Genomic DNA, 14,763 nt, shown 5'->3' on the forward strand with positions numbered 1-14,763 from the left:
CACAAAGAAATCAAACCTAATTAGTCTAATGTGTGCAATGTCATCTAAAGAGTTCAGCTTTTTAAAAATTAGGTTTGTAATGACCCCCTTTCATACCATAACATTTTTAAAATGTCAAATCCTTTCACATTTTCATACTGCATAAAATCTTGAACCTTTCAGTTCCAGAAAAAAAACATTGCTGGGCATTGCTCTGAATTTCCTTTAAGTTTTACTAAGTTGTTTCAAGGAAAATCTTTTAAAAATCGTCCAGAGAACTGTAATAAAGTGGCATATGTATCGCAAATATTTGACGAAATTTATTATGGGTTTAAAAAAACAAGAGCAGACAAACCGAACTGCAAAATTAACACTGAACGTTAAACCCATTACACATGTTCATCCTGAAGTGTTTGTTGTATTTGTAGCTTTTATGCTGTTGTGGATTCTGTTGTTGGTTATTACCAAATATATATATATATATAAAATCATACATAAAATATACAGGTTAAAAACTGAAATCAGCAAAGCTAAAATCTCACATTTGGTCTGTGCATGTCCTCCTAAAAGTTATTTGTTTAAAAAAATGGGTATAGCTAAAAACAAAAAATTCTGGTTGTGTTTACATTGGAAAAAAAAAAATTACCATGTCAGTTTCAGCTATATTTGAAGAGAGACAAAGATTATGCTTTGCTGATAGTACAATAGTTTGATCTCCTGAAACGTAAACAGTTAATACAGCCAAGTACTGTTTGGAAAGTGGATTCAGCTGGCTGAAATCTTATCCTCTATAGGCTCCCATTCAGACAGCAGAAACCTCTCAGGTACTGTCCCAGCAAGATCAGCATTAATTTCACTGCAAACCCAGAGTTCACTTTCAGCTCATCACTCAAAATATATGTTCTAAAAAGAGCAAATCTCACACAGTACATCAGCAGTATGAACAGCCTCACATTAAACCAGAGAAGGTGGGCTTACTGTGCTTAGATAAGCAGTGACAAAAAGCATACAATAGATGGAGCAGGGTATGAAAAATAACATTTATGCTGTTAAATATGTTAAATATTAATATTATCCTCAAAGCATCAAGGTGACTACTCTGGTTGAAGGGTAATCCCTTGCAGGCTTGTGCAAAACACAACATGCTGCTGATGAAACATTTGTCAGTGGCCATTCAGCAACACACAGAAATGTGCTGGGAAAGTTCAGTGCTCATCAGGCGCATCTCCGTCCCAGCCTTCATTGACAGGACAGAGATTTCAGTCCTATATCTTCACCAGTTCTCTGCTCCGTGCGAGCAGTTCACTGCTCCTTCATGACGTAGACGTACACCGTAGTGAGAAAATATTTGAGGGAATCGATGACGGATGACAGCCAGGGCCGCTCAGGGGTGCAGTCCATCTTCACCACGCACTTCGTGATCTCCGCCTGATGGGAAAGAAAACAGATTTTATTCCCGTACTGCCCAACACTTTTTCAGAATAATATTTAACATACACCCAGTAGGCATTGTGGTATGCCAAAGAAAGTAGCTGTTTTATCGGTCACAGCAGAACCCTCAAAAGAGTACATTTAATTAAAAACTGGAATGTTGAATATTATTAATACCCTTCTTAATAATCACAAATCAAAACCTACTTATAATTGCCGACAAGCTTGTTGCATGTTTCCACTTGTATTCAGCTTTGGTGATGAGCTATAAGTGTTTGAGGTTGGAAGGCCACCTTGCCATCACCCTAATGTTTAGCTCCCGCCACTGTTCACTGGCTTGAAACTGGAAGATTCAAGCCAGGATTGTAGCTGTTCCACTCCAAAATGTTATTTTTACTTCCCGTCACAGGAAACATATTGGTTAAAATAAAAGATTACTTTAAACCTACATCTGTCATGGATATGAATCATTTTGTGCATAAGTGTACAATTTCATTGTACTTGCAATTTTTTACGGTGGTCATTGATGGGTCTTCAGGTTATTTAACATTTTTGGGGGGTTTTGCACCCTCTGAACACCTTTGTGGGAAAAATTTACATGCACCAGGAAACTATTATTACATCATACAGCACATCATTATTTTTTCTTCATAAAAATCTTTAGACTTTCAACATCTATGTTCATCTTTGTAGCCAAAACAGCCCCATAAGACTTCTATAAAAATAGCTCTTTTTATCCTACTGCCATTACAATATAAAACCCCTGCATTCTATAATGTCAGCAATTCATTTTGAAGAGAAGTAGTGATATTTCAGATTTTTACTGTATTGTATATGATTCAATCGTTTTCCAATTGTAGATGTATGAAATTAACTCCAATTCATTTGTCTGTTTTAAACTGATAAAACCTTCACGAAGGCTTGGAAAAAACTACTATTTAGATCTATGTAAAAAAAAAAAAAAAATCAGAATTGGCTAAAATGGTTACGAGTACATTTAAGATTTACAAAAGCCAGAGATGTGATATTGGCAACAAATCTGACAGCTGCATCTCTATTACTCATGGATAAAAATGGTGCCACTAAGGTTAAGGGTGGCTTTTGAAGACAGTTGAACTGATTTCATTCCACATTAGTCTTGTTTTCTGAAGGGCCAGTTATTAAGTTGCATAGTTTTGCTTCTGAAATATGTCTTAAATTCACAGAATTACAAGAAAACACAGGAGCGAAGACTCACCCATCCTCCCCGTCTCTTCAGCCAGGGAACGAGAAATTTGCGGACAAACTGACCAAGACTGTCCACTAAGATGTGCACTGTGGTGGGATGCCCCTGTCTGACACAGTCCACTGCCAGGGCTCCGGCAACTGCGTACATGGCTACCACTTTACCCCAAGTAATACCTATAATAAAGACATCAATGCATCAGGTTTAATTTTTATTGTGCACCAATCTCCATCATCAGTGTATTACTAAACCTCAGAAAACACCATTACTGAAAGCCTCCTCTGCCTCCCGGTGTTTTACTTGGATGCAACATCCAAGTAAAACACCGTAAAAACCAAGTAAGTTTTGGCTGTTAAAGCTGATATTTATTTTCTCTTACAGTCACTATGTCATGTTCGTGATAGACCAGAGATAAAAATAAAATACAGAACATCAGTTTCACGAAAGCCGAATTTCTGGAGATGAATCAATAAGGTTCTATTAACTATCCTTTCCAGGGACCAACACCTTTCTCCTCTGAAGTTTCTGGTTAATATCCTGACCTAATGTGGCACATGTTGTGCAGTCATTGGATGGACCTTGTACTGAAATAAACAAAGTGCCAGGTTTAGGTCAACAAACCAGTGAAATTTGTGTCAACATAACTGATAAAAGGTCTAATAAAAACGCCAGCCACACTGTCGATCAAACAGGGTGAGATTCTGATGCCACAGGCCCAAAGGTTAAAAACCAGTAAAGACTGAGATCTTTTCCACATTTTGTAACATTACAACCAAAACAATGTATTTTATTTAATAGACCAACAAAAAAGCAGCATATGATTGTGAAGTGGAAGGAAAACGGTACATGAGACATGACAAGCCTTTAGAGATAAAGATTTGAAAAGGCTGGCATGCATTTGCAATTATCCCTCTTTACTCTGATACTCCTAAATAAAATCCAATGCAAACAACTGCTTCAAAAGTGACATAATTAGTAAATACAAACAGACCACCTTTGTAAAATTTTATCTTAGTACAAATGTAGCTGCTCTATGAAGGCTTTAAAGAATAAGTTAACAGCAGTGAGTGATGCAGCTAACAGCTAATGTCATTGGCCTCTTTTGGTCCCGCTTGCTTTGTCATGAATGCTCCACGGAGCTCACCTGCAGAGCCTGACTGTGCCTACAAGGGGATAGAGCTGTGGGTGAGCTTAAATGAGATAATCGTCCATGGAAGCTGTCCGAGCACGTCATGTCTCAGTCCCTACTGAGAAGCAGGCCGAGAATAGACAAGGGATTGTCAGGGATAAAAGAGGAGGGTGGGAAGAGAATGAGCAGGAGTGGGAGGCAGAAAAAGATAGATGGAGGAGAGACAAGCCATGTTGATTTTACCGGATGACAACAGTTCACAGAAGGCAGCTTCAATTTCTTTTTGGCTGAAGAATGCTAACAAATACCAAAAAGCTAAAATTAGAGTTTTAAAAGCAAAGGCAAAAAAAGTGTGTATGATTTTTTTCCTTGTAGCTTTTTTAATCAAAGTTCTCAACCTATTTCAAAAGGCAGAGTGCAACTCAAGTTCCCAAGTTTGTTATTCTTTCAGAGGAATCCCACGCTGTTTCCACAAATTACAGCCCTGCAACGTCACAACGAGGGGAACATTCGGCCAGAGCGCCGGCATGAAAATTATATTAAGAAAGTCTGTTTTTGGCATTTCCAGGCATTGAGCCATATTTTGCATGTTCATCACAGCACAGCCAGAGTCTTCTAATCTATCCCCAAGGCCTATAGCAGAGTTCACGAGACTGTTTTATTTGGAAACTTCAAAATGTCCGTGCTGTATTTGGTAGTGAACAAGAGACATATGTTGTCATGAAACCCAGAAACAATATCAGAAGATTCCTATCAACAAGAAAAACCTAATAAAGATTGAATGATTTGTTTTCCCCACGGGACTACAAAACATGTCCAGGAAACAACAACGGAGGTCATTTTTCACTATTTGATCAGATCCAGCTTCCAATTATTGCTATTCTCAGTCAAACAGTATTTTCCATTGGTCTTTAAAAAGGCATGAAATGTCCCAATGAGAAGAGATGTTTATGCTGACCATTTATCTGACATTGTGCTCTACGAAAGCAATAGAAACAAGCAAGTTTTCAGTTTACCATTAAGATTATTTTACACAAGGAGACAATTAAGAGAATTGTGTGGAACATCAAGTTCAGCCACTTCTGAAGTATGTGTGTTGCTTCTGATGCACTCCCTGTTTGAATAGTGTGAAAAGACATTTCATTGCTTTACAAAGTGCCTCTAAACAGACAAAAAATTTGTTTCCAGATTAATAAAAAGTAGTGAAGCCACCGGTTTCCCCTTTAAGCAAGTTGAAGCATCCCTTAATCAGGGGTGAGTGAATGTCATCAGTACAAACAGAGCAGTTGCATTAAGAAAAATGTACATCATGAGTGTCGCGGTACGTCCCGTTAACGCATATCATTCGTCACTTTTAACACACATAAGATGTGTTGTGCTAAAGAGTGCCGAGACAGGACAGATCACTGGGCTCCAGCCGTGGAGACTTTCCTTAAAAGGCGTCAGTGCTTCTGAATAAGCCGGTTTTGAAAAGGATAGCTGGGCACCGCATCTTGGGGTGTCTAGCTTAACAGACACAGCTGTTGAGGGTTGTTTGATAGATAATAATGAGTGCCTAAGCCGCTTTCACAAAACACTTAAAGACAGGACTTAGATGCCTTTTTGCAATTTCCTTGTGTTCTTTTAAAAGTCCAAGGCTGCGAGGGGGATTGAAATCAACCCGCCACTCCCGACTCGCTAAGCCAGGTATTCACAACCCCATATCAGCTGCTGACATTTGCAAAGGTGAATGCGCAACGAGGCTTGATGGAAAACACACAAATGCAACTTCTGTGTGGTAAGTTATTCACAAACTTGGTTTATTTCAATTCATTTCACTCAAGGACAGTTTCTTCAGCAGAAGTCAAGTCTGAAAATGGAACAAAACTGAAGCTGTCAGAAGGCTCCATGTTGGCCCCGCTGAGTTTAGCTCCACCCCTCTCTTTGTTCCGTGATGCTGGCTTGATATATGAAAGCTCATATGCATGTCGGAAATCATCAGCTTTTTTTGAATGAATGACCAGATGCAGCTCAGAGGGGGGCTTGTCTTTCCAGTTTTATGTCAGAATTGTTTTGTGAAAGAGGCTACAGTGTTGCATGACGTCAAGCAATGATATTATTGGGTCACTGCTGTAGTTTCTGAAATGCGGTCTTGTAAATGCTGTAGCCGTGGCATACATGTGTGGTCTACAAGACATGTGAAAACTGTGCCGCTCATGCTGTGGAATTTTCTGGTATTTCCAAAAATCCATGGAAAGCTAGCTTAACTGGTGATCAGATTATGTAAGTTACAGCATTAAATGCGTAGAGAGACATATAGGCAATAGTGTGATGTGAGTATTAGAGTCTAGGCATGGGCTGGCTGGCGAAATCAATGAATAGCAAGGTCTTAAAAGTTACTTTTTCAAACTGAAAAAAGGAACATCATAGCACCACCTACTACTGCCCACGGATGGTCAGCTGGCTGAAAGGTAGGTATGACACTTTTCCCTTAATTAAATTAAATAAAAATCAGGCTGCTTAGACATATTTTATGTTGGGAAATCCTCCAAAGCAGCTGAAAATAATCATTTTAAAAAGGTAACACTATTTTAAAACTATAGTTGGTGAGCTATTATCAGCATGGATGTTGATAGGTTATAGTTTGCCTGCAAATGAAATAATTCTTGCTTTTCTGTTTTAAATAAAAGCATTTAGATCACATTATACATTTTTACTATTTTAAATATTTGTGTAAATACTGCAACAACGTATTTTCTACATCAGGGTCATTGTAACATGAAAATTGAATCCCAGCCCCTGCCCCTTTGAGTCTGTGTGTGCTTCTGATTTAAATCAAGGCTCACAAATGTGGCAAAATTGCCAAACTATGTCAAAACAGGGAACTTTAAAAAGGCCATGATGAACTACAACATTCAAAGATCGCGGACAGAAAATAAATGTGTGTGCAGAGGAGCAGTCATAATGAAAAGATAGTGATCTCCATTTCCTCTAAAGGCTCAAGATCTGAATGAATAGTTATTTAAGAATTCAAAAGGATGTATTATAAATCAAGACAGGAGGAAATGGTTTTGCTTAGGGTTATATAAGGACTGCAACAAAATTAACTGCTTATCTACAAAAGCATAATTTTGAAAAATGGTGACTGAAGGTTATAATTTACCATTCTCCTCTGAGAACACTTTGCTTAGATAATTTTTTGCTATTTTAACAAAGTGCTTATCTATTGTTTATGGAGTCCTTTGCAAGTTTCTAAACTGAGACTAGAATAAAATAATTGGGTTTTTTTTGTTTGTTTTTTTAGATATTTCCCCCCCACCTACGGCTGATTCAAACCCACTCACTTTTACTGAAAGCCCCTCTCAGCCAAACCAGGAAAACTGCAGAGTCATCCGTGTTAAATCACACTAACTGCCTCTATCTGTGATTTCAACTGCAAGTCACTTCCTGTGCCGGTAGCTCTCCTACACGTTTCATAAACGGCATGTTTACCATCATCATCATTATCATCATCATCATCATCACCACCACCTCCTCCTCCTCCTCCTCCAGGTTTACAGCGTACCTGTTGCAAAGATCTCCGTTGCCACGCCAAGAAAGGCATCTGAAACCACGTTCTCCATGGCAACTGAAATGTTAAGCTGCCGTGCCACGTTCCTGTACAGACTTGGCTGTATGCACTCCAACTCATCGCCTGCGAACAAGAGACAGAGAGAGATACCAGACGGTTAGGGAGAAAAATATTAAAGCAGTATGAACAAAACAAAACACTGTCAGGCAGTAAATTGTAGATAAATCTGCAAAAGCAAAACACAAAACTGCGCTTAGAAATGTTAATAGAAAGGACAACAGAAGCTGGGAACATTCAGACATGGCCTCTTACTCATCTCTTTCTCCAAGCTTGTGTCTTAAAATAGCCGATAGGAAAAATGTGGCAGAAAAATCTATTTAGATTCAAGACTAAAGGGCTGTTCAGTACATTTTCCTATATTTCACATGTATTATGTTTTGTGGCTGCACATATCATCTTTCACAACTTGTCCCTTAAGAGCAGGGTGGATATAAAGAATGTATTTTAATTTTTCCTTGCAGATATAGATTAGGATGCTGACGCGTTCAAGGTGTTTTATCCTAATTATTGTAACTATTTTTTTTAAAATGAATTATTTTTTTAAATGAATTATCGTCAAGGTCAGTTTATGTCTATGTTTGTGTCTACACAACAGAATATTAGTGTCAAAAAGCTCCAAGGCAACTTCATATACGATGCACATAAATTTACAGATGCACCGATTGGCCAATACAGATTAATTATTTTATCTGAGGTCTAATCTGCCAATTGTAACATCTTTTTTTTTTTTTTTTTAAGAACTATAAAGACGTACATGACTAAATGTTTGCTTGAGGTTCCTTAATAGAGGTAGTAGTCTGGAATCCAACATTTATCTATGTTTTACTAAACTCAAAACAGTGCATCAAAATACATGTTGGACAATTTATATATATATATATATATATATATATATATATATATATATATATATATATATATATATATATATATATATATATATATATTGACCAAAAATGGTTAGGGCTCTTAGTTTTAATGCATATAATCAAAAGGTGAAAATATAATTTTTCAGTATTGATCAAAGCCAATCAAGAGAAAATTGGCCATTTCCGATTTCTGGGAGGTGGATCGGTGCACCTCTGCATTAGTGACCCTTTCTACAAATAGCCACACTTAAAGCACAGAATTTCTCTTTATCAAAAACTCCCTCTCACCAAGACAAAGAAGCACCAGAGACACCTCGGCGAGTGCTGCATTTGGAGGAGAGAAGTTCATTTCAGTTTTGGACCAGCCCAACCCATTCTGGTTGAGCCTGGACAGGATGTAGTCTCTGCAAAGAGCTTTGGACTGAGACGCCAGCTCCTTCTCAGTCAGCGATCGGTCAAAGACATCCAGGACCTCCGAGGCGAACATAGACGATCGCCGGAGAACATCCATGTCCTGCTCTAGAGGGATCTGGGGTCAGTGAGAGTCTGACCTCACGGGGATCAGCTGTGTAATCAAGAGTGTCCCGGCTTTTCTCCCGGGGTGGGGGGAGCCAAGTTCAGGGATGACGATAACAGCTTCTGTGAGGATAGATAAGAATGGGGTAATTAGATGGGTAAAAGCAACAACAAAAAAAGTGATACATTTTTTGTATTTACTAAAAAAGACATTCAGACACTAAAAGGGACCAGAAACTTACATAAGAATATGATGGAGGCGTTATTGTTGTGAGTCACATGGTGGGATAGTCAAGATATTGCAACACTTTTTAGATTATGCAACAACAAACAGTGATAACATATGATGGCGTTTATCGGTGCGGGAAACACGGAGCAAGACTGACTTAAAATAAAAGTGCAGACACTGATCTTAACTAATGTTAAAGAAAAAAAAACTGAAATCAGCATCTGCATTTGAATGAATCACTCTTACCATCAGCATTTCATGCACTCCTCTTCTCTGATATGACTGGACTTGATCCCGATTATCTTAAGGGAAAACTCTTCGGGTTTCCAGAGAGTCTTTCTGCCAGTAAAAACTGGTCTGTTAGGGTGAAAACCTGCTATATTTTCCACATCAATTGGCCTCCACGGAGCGAAGTTGATGTCCGGGACTCATTTGCGGCTCGGTTCCCTTTCTACTGCCCACAGAAATGAGCGTTTGATAGACGCCGATAGAAGACGCCTACCTGTTGTTCCACCTTCCCATTGGCGCCCACTGGGTGCGCTGCTTTTACTGCCTGGAGAAGCCCGAAGTTGAAAGTTTAATTACCCGCCACTCTCTCCGCCTGTGCGCAATCTCACCCCGGCAGCAGCATAGGCTTAAATCGAGCGCATCTACTTTCATTCACAAATCTGGGCGGATTAACCAGGAGCCTGAGTGCGCACAAATGATTTAGTCCTCCTGTCCCGCTTCCAAGACTGCTCGGTTATTGAAAACAGGTTTTAAGCATTTATTAGATGTTTGGTTAAGGTGAGGTTCAAACACGGGCGTGTCTAATCTTGAACTAAACCTTTTTTATTATTATTTGCAGTTATAGAGTTGTTCATTACAAGAACAATGGCTCATAATTTAAAGAAATACTCAATTTGATGCTCCTTTGGTTTATTTATAGGGGTAAACTGCTATAAAAATGCTTTTTGTTTTACATTCTGCAAATCTGGAGCCACTCTGTTCGTTTCTTCATCTTTTTCTATACAATTATCCATAAAAGTTAGAGTTTACTTTAAGGAATGGCTTTCAACTTCGGCTATTACTCTAGCGTTCATTTGTATAGTTTTCACCCACCAAGTGTCACTATTGCTCATTTTTTCGCGAAGTTCTACTCGTGGACAATGAAGTCTAACAATTACAAATTACAGTTTCAATTAATTTTGAGAATACATTAAATAAATAAATACTAATAATTTATGTACTTCAAGGAAGGAGCGCAAATATTCTTCATTTTAATTGAAAATCAGTTTCTTTCTTTCTTTCTTTCTTTCTTTCTTTCCAAGTAGTCAGTCTTTAATGTAATATCTGGAGTTTTTTTATGTGATCTTGAGCAATATTTCTCCATTTAAATTAGTCTGACCAATTACAGAAGCATGCAAAATGTGCCTACTTTAAAGGTATGGATAAGTGCTGTGTGTTCACATAATAGCCAAAAAAGAGCCAATTTTGACTTTTACTTTGAAGCAGGTTTTCACTGGCACCCTTTGATAAATGACTAATATTTTTCATCATTCCTTTGACTTAATCTGAAAAAGAAAAGCCTGGCACACACATAGTGATTGGCTAAAATCACTTGTGCGGTATGTGCTGAAAAGAGAAAAATGGAGAAGAAAACAATCACTTTTACAAAGGTTCAATTAAAACATTTCGAACTGATGGTTAAGATTACTGACCCTGAATTATTTTGTTTTGACTGGTAACACAAAACTTGTTTAGTCTACAATAATTTATAAGTTAGTGTCATATAGTTTAATGAACAACAAACCGATAGTGCTGTAGACGGTCAAGTACAAAGGCTAACATGAAATTTTGTAAAAAATAATGCCCATATTGAATCTTTTGAACTTCTTTTAAACCACTCAAAGAATAATTAAAGCAAAGTCTGAAACCTTTTCAAGCAAAACATAAATAAATGAGCCGTGGATCAATTCTTTTAGCAAAGAAATGTATGTGCATAAATATGAGCTGAACTTATGCCAAATTATATTATACAAAGATAAATAAAGGCAAGTTAAGCTGCTGTTATGTGTGTGATTAAACTGCCTTGTCACAAATGTTTGTGATGCTGCTGTAAGTGTGCATCCCAAACCTATATATCTATTCAAAAAGAGTGTAAATTTGCATCATCCACTCTGTAACTTCAGTATCAGGATGTACAACTTACCTTTGTACAAAAAAGTCTGCAGAAACTAACATAATAAAACCAAACCTAAACTGTTTTACTGATTGTTTCTTATATCACCCACCGATGTAGAGAGGCTATTATATTGGCATTATATACTGTGTTCTCAAGTGAAAGGGAAAAAAATGATACAAACTCACCAGAGGAGCTGCATTACTCAGAAGGGTTCTCTTTTCCATCCTGGGAAGCTACCTCTTCTCTAATTAGCATGTCACCGAGTCAGTTTCAGAGCAATCACCTTCAAAGAAGAGCATTGGGCGATAACGAAAGCCGCTACCCTTTTTTTTTTACTCCCATTTCTTTTTGTTTACGTTGAGACAGATTAACAGATTTTTAGATACCATTAGTATGGAAAACTCCCAGAATTTGATAAAGTGTTTGGCATGTTACCACTCAGGTCTCTCATTTCTTTTTTTCTTTAATAAATTGTCCACTGTAAAAACAGGAGAAAAACCAACACTAATGTGTATCTGTCTTTGAATGTAAAGGACAGGAGTCTGCATGGCTTGTTTATTTTTGTATTCAGACTTTCAACCAGTAAGTTACATCATTTTGGTGATCAGAGCTATTATTACAGCATGTCAGGCTGAAGTTATTTCCACAAGTTCACACCTTTCCTTTGAAAGCTTTTCCTCCAATTCATACTGGCAAAAATATCAAGGTCAACTGGGAAATGGGGTTAGTCTGCAGGGACCCTTTCCATGTCTATTTTTCAGGAGTGCTCCGAAATTTACTTCCAGAGTTCTCTTGAAGCCCCCACATTGTTTTCTGTTGTTTAAAAATGCTTATTTTGGGTTGGTTTGGGATTTTGTAGTAATGTACTGCATTTTAGCGCCTAAACACAAACCTTTACGTTTGTTTAACAGAAATAAATCGGCAAAAATACGATTTTCTTATTGTATTTTTACTTAACCTTTTACATAACATGGAGACAGGACTGCTGCAGGTAGATAGAGCACTGAAAGTGAACTTTATGTGTAACTTTGTTGCTCTTTATGCACAGCTGTTAGGTAAGTGATTGTTCTAAACTGCTTTCATGCTGACCATCCAAGTGGAAAAATACGACTGATGTTTAGGTCTTCACTGATATGAAATCACTTTACCTTGATTTAAAGTGGTCTAACAAGAGGTTTAGCAGATATTTTAAAGTCCAAACTATACATATTTAAATGCAATTCAGTAACTGATAATATGATGCCAAGGTGATAACCAAAAAAAGGAACTACCAGGAAGTTAATATTTCCAGGACTGTTCTCAGTCTGGATTATCTGTAAATTAAAGGTGCTCAATGTTCAGAAACGTTTCCAAAGAAACAATTGAAGAAAAAGGATAAAGTTTAAGATTTGGGTCAAGAAATTTGTGTGGTGAGGTTTGTAAAAGATTTTAAGAAGATTAAATACTAGGCAGTGGTAATAAAAAGACTTAGAGCATTTAAAAAAAAAACTATTATGAAAATTTTATGAAGATTTGAAGTGAAAGATGAGAATAAACCGCTTTACGGTTATGGTGTTTACCGGCACCAGACACCTTCAATCATTCATGGATGAGGTAATAAGTTCAGACTAATAACAAAAAGTAAAAGATGCTGAATAAAAACAAGAATAAGAAAACACAAAATATCCAATTACTTACGGGTGTTTCTCCTTCGTAAAACAAATGAGAAAAAAACAAGTTAGATTGGAAAAATTCTTATTAACGATGTTACTTAATGACACTGCATACCTCTTTGTTGCATTACGACTATAGAGCCACATAATTCTGAGAAACAGATTTGTCCTATACTGAATATTTGAGAAAAAGATTATCTTAAAGTTAAAAAAAAGTAGTTGTGATTATTATAAAATTTATTTTTGCCGCATAGACAGGTGTGCTCAGACTGTTGAAGCATGTTAAAGACCACTGCATCAGTGCACCAGAGCATAGTTCCAAGTGGTAAAGGGTGTAAATTCTTATGTGAATGGAATATTCCACTCAAATTAAAAAAAAAGTCCCAAAACTAGTTTTTTCCACTGATGTTGTGGCATATTTGGCAGATACATGAGAAAAAAAAGATGTGAATAACTTTTTAAAAGAACACCAAATATGCATATTTTTGTAAAATTCTGAAGTTTTTTGATTAGCACTTTCTGCAGATGTCTGTTTAATAAGATGTATCATGTCAGCTCAATAAATAAATAACTGCATAAGCACTTTCGGTCAGAAAAGGTTCAGCTTTGCAATAATCGAAACATTGCATAAAATGCTGTATTTACTCACAATGGGCTGCACGACATTACACCTTATTATGCAACTACAACAAAAAAGCACCACAGAGTAACACATTCCACGGATGACAGTGTCACAGGTCTATTTATGAGGCATGGTCATCATGAGAACGTGATGGTAAATAACAGGTGTTTCTCAACTTAACAGGCTGAGAGGCACATGTTCACATGCACAACAACATGCCTGTATATTCATTTAAATTTTAGTTTATTTGAGAGGCAACTATTCAATCTAATTTTTCACAACGGGGCTAATTGAGAACAACCAGCATGTCCCAAGGAATCCATTCATTGTTTAGGGCTGTTAGGATGAATGTGAGTCTGTTGTGCTGGTTCTGGGATGATGCATTCTGCATTCGGACAAAAACGTGACTTAACATAACACTAAACAGTCACAAGACGAACAAATAGTGTTCTGTGGCATGTTTTCCTGGTGTGTTTTTTTATTTAATGTCTGTAGAAACAAGAAAAAAAAGGACATTGCACTTCAGAATCATATCCCTAAACTTTATATTCAGTTAGTTTCCTCAACCTACATCAGGAAACAGTCTGTTCAAATATTGTCCGAGCAACATGGCTGCAAAAAAGTCAGTTGTTCATAGGCTTCTTTTTCGCATATTCTTACCCAGGTCCACGATGCCAGCATTTTTGCCTGACTGGTTGTTTAACACGTGCAGGGGCGTTTTAGGATCTCAAAACATTGGGGGCTTTAGCCCAAATCCAAAATATTTAGATTTCAATAAGACAATTTATAGGTAATTTAAAGTTAAAATAATATAGGACATATTGTACCAGTTCTCTGTCTCGGCTGGTTTTAGATTGAATGTAAATTATTGTGAATCAAACAAAAAAGGTTTGCAATAAATTTACTTTTTATTTTTGTTAGAAGCTGAATGAAACTGAAACAGAGTTTAGTCCTGATGAAAAACCATTTTGCTGAAGCAAATAATGACACATTTTGAGGTATTTAGAAAATAACTTAATCTGAATTTTTGCTGACAAAAGTTTTTCTTAAACTCAGAGATGTTTACTATGGGCCAGATAAATGTGCTTCTTTTGTCATCTACATAAATTACCTTTTTAAACATTACATTTTCATCAAAGTGTTCCTCTCCTGAGGCTCCATTGCCTTTATTTTTATATGTCAAAAAAGGAAAGTGGAATAAAGTGGATTTTCCTAAATCTTAGTCAAGCACATTTATTTCATTATGCCAAGAGCTTTCAAAACATTTTATTAAAATTGTTCCTTCTTTTATGAATCTTTTCAGCCCTTCATTCCACTTCTGGAGAAATGTGCCAAAA

At 37.0% G+C, this 14,763-nt stretch overlaps 1 protein-coding gene across 1 annotated transcript; it reads right to left on the minus strand.

Moving 5' to 3' along the window:
- Positions 1-277: 277 nt before the first annotated feature.
- On the minus strand, positions 278-9,464 carry bokb (BCL2 family apoptosis regulator BOK b). The gene is made up of 5 exons (XM_047368811.1): positions 9,235-9,464; positions 8,532-8,882; positions 7,309-7,437; positions 2,648-2,811; positions 278-1,407 (listed from the first exon to the last, which is right to left on the minus strand). Exons 2-5 carry the CDS (start codon positions 8,752-8,754, stop codon positions 1,282-1,284), a joined length of 642 nt encoding a protein of 213 aa, XP_047224767.1. The 5' UTR covers positions 8,755-8,882; positions 9,235-9,464; the 3' UTR covers positions 278-1,281.
- Positions 9,465-14,763: the final 5,299 nt, after the last annotated feature.

This window comes from Girardinichthys multiradiatus, chromosome 6 (assembly GCF_021462225.1).
Source record: "Girardinichthys multiradiatus isolate DD_20200921_A chromosome 6, DD_fGirMul_XY1, whole genome shotgun sequence".
Classification (NCBI taxonomy): domain Eukaryota; kingdom Metazoa; phylum Chordata; class Actinopteri; order Cyprinodontiformes; family Goodeidae; genus Girardinichthys; species Girardinichthys multiradiatus.

Coding starts and splice junctions, on each gene's coding strand:
- bokb (XM_047368811.1), bottom strand. CDS start 8,754: ATGGATGTTCTCCGGCGATCGTCTATGTTCGCCTCGGAGGTCCTGGAT. Junction 2,812..7,308: donor AACGGAGATCTTTGCAACAG/GTACGCTGTAAA, acceptor TCTTTATTATAG/GTATTACTTGGGGTAAAGTG. Junction 1,408..2,647: donor TGAAGAGACGGGGAGGATGG/GTGAGTCTTCGC, acceptor CTTTCCCATCAG/GCGGAGATCACGAAGTGCGT.